At 34.9% G+C, this 7,336-nt stretch overlaps 1 protein-coding gene across 2 annotated transcripts; it reads right to left on the reverse strand.

Annotated features, from left to right (window-relative positions):
* Window positions 1–361: 361 nt before the first annotated feature.
* On the reverse strand, window positions 362–3,027 carry LOC107778515 (putative transmembrane ascorbate ferrireductase 4). 2 transcript variants are annotated; one of them, XM_016598790.2, is made up of 4 exons: window positions 2,723–3,027; window positions 2,561–2,612; window positions 1,951–2,078; window positions 362–862 (listed from the first exon to the last, which is right to left on the reverse strand). In XM_016598790.2, the coding sequence occupies exons 1-4, from the start codon at window positions 2,882–2,884 to the stop codon at window positions 542–544; spliced, it is 663 nt and encodes a 220-aa protein (XP_016454276.1). In that variant the 5' UTR covers window positions 2,885–3,027; the 3' UTR covers window positions 362–541. The 2 variants fall into 2 exon arrangements, with proteins under 2 accessions (XP_016454276.1, XP_016454275.1); XM_016598789.2 differs by having other exon boundaries at window positions 1,951–2,147; window positions 2,723–3,026.
* Window positions 3,028–7,336: the final 4,309 nt, after the last annotated feature.

The following is a 7,336-nucleotide window of genomic DNA, read 5'->3' on the forward strand; positions in this document are numbered from 1 at the left end:
GGTCTGGGGAGGGTAGTGTGTACGCAGACCTTACCCCTGCCCTAGGGTAGAGAAGCTGTTTACAAATATAGACCCCCGGCATCCTTTCCCCCAAGAACTTCCTACCTTGCTCTTGGGGAGACTCGAACTCCCAACATTTTGGTTGGAAGTGGAGGTTGCTTACTATCAGACCAACCCCTCTACTTTCTGATAAATTTTTGGCTAGTTACAATATTTAGTTTAGATACTTCAGTGTAATAAATCATTAGTTCAAATACCATCTGTGAAATTTACCACAGAAAGTACCAACCACGCTAAAGAAGAACCAAGTCTGCTATTAGTCTCTGCAGGGAGATTCTGGCCTTACCAAATTGCTAAAAGATTGGGAAAAAAAGGAACTTATGAACTTTCTTCATTTACAAAAACAACCAAAAAAAAAATATTTACATGATAATCATCAGTATACAACAACAAACAAAATGATTTCCGACAAGTGGGGTCTGGGGAGGGTAAGATGTACGCAACCTTACCCCTACCCTGGAAGGGCGGAGAGGTTGTAAAACTAAGAATGTAGCTTATTACTAGAGTAAATGGTCTTAGAATGTGGTGTCTGATGCTTTGGCAAAACAGCAGCAAATATAACCATGCCACTGAGGAGAGCTAAACTGAGTCCCATACCATTGACGATCATCGACTCTGTGCAACGTTTCTGCACAGCTCCTTTTGTTTGTAAGAAGGTTAACTTCTCGAGAAGTCCTGTTTCTGCTGTTGCCACTGCTAAGCCATATGTATAAAGGCCGAGGAACACATGCCAAGGAAGAATGCGTATTCTTGTCATTCGTACTTCTCCTCTGTGCCAAAAGCTTAAGAAGCCCATCAACCACTGCAATAACATGAAACACCTTTACATACAATCAACCTTCTTTAGTTCTTTTCCAAACACAAAGGTACATTACAAATTATCATATCGCAATCATATTCCAAACGGAAAGGATTATGTTTGTCAATTGAATCACTAGTTCTTAAGCATATCAAACTTTCAATCAATTTCTCTCAATGAGAAATCATCTGTTCTGCATTCTTAATTAGTGCAAAAACAGCCCGAATTCCACTTTACTTCATGTTGGACAATTACTTTACAGTCTCACTGAGCAAAAATTTAGTTTGTAGGAGTTGGATTTGGCTAGATAAAGGTGAAAATAGAACAATAAGTGTAGCAATCTATTTTAACTCCAGAGTCCAGAGTAGCAAAAAGATGCAAATGCCAGGAAGATATGAGCTAAATTTGTTATAGTCTTGTCCACTCAAAAAGGTGCAGAAGTTAGTTCGCCAAGCTGGAACATTAAAAAGGATCCAAGTTTTTAGATTATTACACTAATCCGAGGCGGAGTCAGGAGTTGAAAGTTATGAGTTTGAGATTCTAGTCAATTTAAGTTACTGAGTTCTAAATTAATAATTATACATACTCAGTTCATATCTTAAGACAACCAGAGGTGGACCAAAGCTACTGGCCAGTTAGGCCAAACTCGTATGCTAGCTACACCCCTGATACTAATGCCGTTATACAGTGAGGTCTCTAGTCAAGTTCTTTTTTCGTCCTATACTTCCACATAAAGAACAAGCACAGCTGAGAGGATCCACCTCGGATTGAGTGAGGTCAACTGAACCCACAGAATGTTTGAAGTTCTGTATTGTATAACCTAATATCAGCAAAATTATAATTCCTAAACTAATATAATATGAAGTGAAAAGAGAGTACAAAAGAAGATACTCTTATCCTTTAAAAGGCAGAAACAGTAATAAATAGATTGATATTTTGACATTCTTAGAAAAAGAAGGCAACTTTCAGAATCAGTTGCCAGATTTACTTTCCCCAGAAATTGCATTATTGACCTTAACACATTTTTTCTATAATTCAAAGAATTTGCTAATATAAGAAAGATGAGGAAACACAATGTGCAGAAGAAATACCTGAGCCCCAAATAGGGAAACACAAAAGAGACCCATCCAAGAGTGCAAACTATAGAAATTAGCCACAATCCCATCTCTGCTATGGAATTTTGTCCATATCCCAAAAATCCCACAAGCCAAGGCCAGCCCTTGCAAACACAAATGCACTGATTTCTTCAAATTTCTTGAACCTGGCAACCATCTATGCACCAATATGGCTACAATAAAAAAAAAATCAAAAATATAAAGAAAAAAAAAACCCCACTTCCCAACATCATTTCTGCTAAAATTTAAATTATATACATTAATATTTTAATTAAATTTAACACTATTAGGTCATTTCTTTGCGTATCATAATAGATAACCTACATTATTTTCAAGATTATAAATCCTACTTTTTACTGTGGATTACCAAGGGCGGAGGTAGAGTTTGGCAGCAGTGCGACGCGGAGCAAAAGTTTATGTGTAAAAATTCATTAAAATTACAACAAATAGTAGGTCTAAACACATAATTTTAAAAATATAACGGGTTCAATGCTAAAAACCTTAAAAGTTGAACCTATAAAATCTAAATCCTAGATTCGGCTCTGGCTCTGTGGATTACCACAGTGTAAAAAGAAGTTAAACTCACCTTCTCCACTTATAAGAATGAAGCCAATTACCATTAATAATGGATGAAGCACCTGCAAATTAAAACCAAACAACATAACTTTAAAATATAAAAAAACCAGCAAGTTTTAGTTCAAATGGTACAACATTACAAAGCTAAGGTACAAAAGAGCTCAGTACTTACAGCATAAATAAGGTCTTCTTTAGAAGAAGAATGAGGGTAAAAGCTAGTCTTGAAGTGAAGAGCCCAAGTAAGAACAAGAAGGGCAACAATGGAACCTGAAAATCTTGCTAAGACAAGTAAAGAAAATGGTGAAAGTGATAGTGAAATCTCTGCAGCAGCCATGGCTCAGTGCTAGAGCTCACTGTGAAAGTAGTACTAGTGTTTTGTTATTTGCACTAAGCTACCGACACTATTTTCTTACTTTTGGATAAAGCAATGCAACGCTTAGAAATGATGATCAAAGCACTGTCTTCAGTTACTCAATGACTTATTTAATATTGAATTGTTTGTATGTTAATAATTGCACTGTGCTTTAGTTATAAAGTAAGTATTAAATAAGCCTTATTTTTTCCCAAAATGGGGGATGAATAGTGTTTTCTTAAATATGGGGAACACTATTCATCTCCTCCATTACTATTCATCACTTTTTTATTATTATTTAATCTTTTAATTTATCTCTTTATATACAGGGGCGGATTTATTCTTGCCGAAGCGGTGTCACGCGACACCGCTTTGTCCAAAAATTTTACTAAATATATATATTAATACTGTACAAAAACAAAATTTTACTAAATATATATATTAATACTGTACGAAAACGGATAAGTAGGAAAAATGACACCACTTGACATAAATTGTGTCTTGTTGTGTTGGTAATGTGCTTGCTTTTTTCTCTAAGAGGTCAAAGGTTCAAACCTCAACTAGGACATTTTTCTTTACCAAATATTTGAGAGGGCCTTTGTAGTAAAAATTGTGATGAAATAGAATTGAACACCTTTTCTAACTTAAGACTCAACAAAATCAGACTAAGGTTATTTTTTGTCTAAAAGTATGATAATCAAAGTTATACTCCAGTTCTTTTATAAATTTCGACACCGCTTACAAAATTTTCTGCGTACGCCCAGCGGGGACCAAATCATGTCACTAAAAATAATGGCGATATAAGGATTTTTTACTTAAAAAAATTAAAATATATAAAATTAAATATACAAAAAAATGAAGAAAATTCAACATTTATTATATTTCTATAGAAAATAATTTTGATCTTAAATATAATTTTTATGACAAAGAAATTAAATTTGAGTGAACCCCTGTGCCCACGTAGCTTCACTCCTAACTACAAGGAGGTTGACATCACAAGCGTTAGTCCAAATTATATTAATTTTTCTACCCATTTTAGGCCTTAATTCAATCATGTATTGACCTTCTTTTTTTTCGGTTCTTTTTCCTTTTCTTTTTTCCCCTAATATTATTGAGTTTATGTATGTGGTCACCTTGTTTTATAGGGCATACTTTAGATGATTACTTCTTATATTTGGTTGTTAAATTTGCTAAAAGATTTATTTCTCAAAACAATAATTATTATTATACATTAAACAGAACAAAGGAAAAAGGTCCTATGTTATCCATAAGCTATAAACTTTAGCTTAACTTTATTATCCATTAGAATTTAGAGCTATCAATAATACTATAGTGGTTACCTTTTCTATCAGCCATTTTTTGACGAACCTCCACCTGGCTCTTGATTGGGACAACTCGTACAGGCTCAAATATCACCACATGTCTTTTAGGCATATTAATAATTAAGTAATGTTTAGTACTCCCTCCGTTTCAATTTATGTGAACCTATTTCCTTTTTAGTCTGTGCCAAAAAGAATGACTTATTTCCTTATTTGGAAACAATTTACTCTTACAGAATGATTTATAGCCACACAAAATATATGTGCTTCATTTTACACCATAAGATCAAAAGTCTTCTCTCTTCTCTTAAACTTCGTGTCCAGTCAAATGGGTTCACATAAATTGAAACGGAGGGAGTAATAATTTGCTACTTCTGACACCGAGTATCAAATCCGCCTTCCAATTGAATCACATTTCGTCGGAAAATTTTATTTTGTGTCTCATACAACTGACACCAGTTGTATGAGGTATCTTTTTTGTCTTACAGTTTTGTGGACCCGGATTTTTGTGAACCCAGAAGTGTAAGATTGGGGTCCACAAATTTGTGAGACAAAAAGGAGCCGCATACAACTAGTGTCAGTTATATAAGACACAAAATAAAACTTCTTCATTTTGTCAAACTTTTTTTTCCACTTTTTTTATTCTCATTCCCTTAGATTTATTGCTCTTTGATGACTCAAACTCATAATTCTGGGGTCATAGGTGAAGGGCCGGCTAGGATTGTGCATTTGGAGCGGATATCCAAAATCCTAATCGATCCGCTCAATTTCGGATTTTGGATATTTGGATCGGATTCGGATTTGATTTATTAAAATTTTGAATTTTCAGATTGGATTCGGATTTGTATAGTTTGAACCTGATCCGATCTGACATCCGAATTTATTAGGGGAAGTATAAATACTAATTTTATTTTTAGGGTTAGGTATAATCTTATTTCATTCTCGTTCTCTTCTCTCATTCTCTCAAAGTCCACCCAGAGACTGCTGCTCATTTCTAGAGACAGCTACTCCTGCTCGTCGCTTCCTCTGTCTCTTCTCTTTCTAAACATCAATGGCTTCTTCTTCTTCTTTCTTGAGTTTCTTCTTGTTGTTTTCTTCTTTCTTTCTCTTATATTTTGAACTATGTGTAGCACAGACAGTGCCAGCAACATACATGTTTGGTGACTCCCTTGTAGACGTTGTAAATAACAACCATTTTGGTACAATTATTAAAGCTAATTTCCCTTACAATGGTGTTGATTATCCTGGTGGAAAATCTACCGGAAGATTTTGTTAGTAAACTGTATTTGTAAAATAATTCTGAAAAATATAAATGAACATAAACAGAAATGAACAACGAAATAACAAAAAAATAATTCGAGCCCACTGAATTCACAGTGTTTCCTTAAGGAATTTAATCCCCCTCCTAGTACCCAAGGTTGTGGATTATTTCCTCCCAGGATAGAACGAATTTCACAATGGTGTAGTGGTACTTCAAACCCCAGTGTTTCAGCAAACACAAAGTTCGGTAGCAAATCACACTTACTGTTGCTTTGTTTGAGGATTAAACTATGCAGAAGAAGGAGAAAAAACTCAGAAAATCGTATGGAAATTCTGAGCAGAATAGTCTTGTATTTATAGCCAAAGTTGGGTTGAAATTTGAAGAGGTGCAACTATTCAGAGTGGTTGTTTATGCAAAATGGTCACAGCATAAATGTCATAACATAAATGGCTATTTACTCAACAATAAAGAGGGAAAATTGAAGAGGGTAGTTAATTTTCTGTTACCAAAACAGAAAAACGGATTGGATTTAATATTAATATTCTGTTATTAAAACAAATATTTAATAACATTTCTATTAATATTTTACTATTAACAAATAAATTAGGTCCAAAAAATTAATCAATCAATCGATCATTTGACCCAATCCGAAGCCGAAGCCGAGTCGAGCGAGCGACGACGACTGCGCGAGGCTTGCCTTCTTCTTAACTCTTTAAGAGCTAGAAGAAGATAAATTGTTTATATACCCATAAAAAAACTCTTTCTCTTCCAATATGAGACGATGTCCTTTTGCCAAGGGGAAACCTTAAAATTTCACTCAAAAATTTCATTTTCCTCCATTTCCCATTCACCCTCTTTTAAATATTTAATATACTTAAATACATAAAAACCCAACAATCCCCCACATGAATGGGGAATGGCTATATCGCAGAAGTATGCATGAAAAACTGTGTGATTCGCAAGCAAGGATTAATTGCATCTGGATAAGGAGGTTTCCCTTTGAACTTTTCGTAGTGAACTTCTGTCGGATATACTCGATCAATCAGTAGATTTGATATCTTTGAACCGTCGAACTTTGGTATATACCTAGACAACCATAAATCACACAACCAACCCTTAACTGTCTTTGATTCTCATTGTTGTGTTCGTTTCAGCCATGAATACCGCCTGGTTTCCTTGAACCTAGATCTTAGGATCTCCAGTCTTCTAGGTTGAGTTACTGTCACTATGACTTGTTCTCGGCCACAGTCACATTTCCCTTGATGATTTCTCAACTGCCTCTTTAGTTAGGCCTTTTGTAAGTGGTGTCGCACCTCCTTTTTACCGCGCCCGCGGGGCGCGTGGGGAGTTTTCTCCAATTAAAGGACAGTCGAAACGGGATTTATTTAATTATTTAAGAGTCGCCACCTGGGAATTTTAAGGCGTCCCAAGTCACCAATTTCAATCCCTGAATCGAGGAGAATATGACTCTGTTTATTATTATGCGAACCAGAAATCCTGAGTAAGGAATTCTGTTAATCCGGAAGAAGGTGTTAGGCATTTCCGAATTCCGTGGTTCTAGCACGGTCGCTTAACTGTTTTTATTATTGGCTTAATTATCTTGATTTTATTAAATATATTGATGTTACATGATTTTACTACCGCTTATACTTATTGTGATTGAAGACCCTTCTTTGAATCGAATTACGCGTACGTATATTCGTGTTATAAATTTAAAAATGCGGAATTGTGTCACGCGTACGTGTACACGATAACTTTTGGTAAGATATTTATTAAACAATCATTTTTCGAAATTGTGTCGAATCAAGAATATTTGTTTTTTCTTAAATAATGAACCGTACATCTCGGGTTTTT

This window comes from Nicotiana tabacum, chromosome 20, assembly GCF_000715075.1.
Source record: "Nicotiana tabacum cultivar K326 chromosome 20, ASM71507v2, whole genome shotgun sequence".
In the NCBI taxonomy this organism is placed as follows: Eukaryota; Viridiplantae; Streptophyta; class Magnoliopsida; order Solanales; family Solanaceae; genus Nicotiana; species Nicotiana tabacum.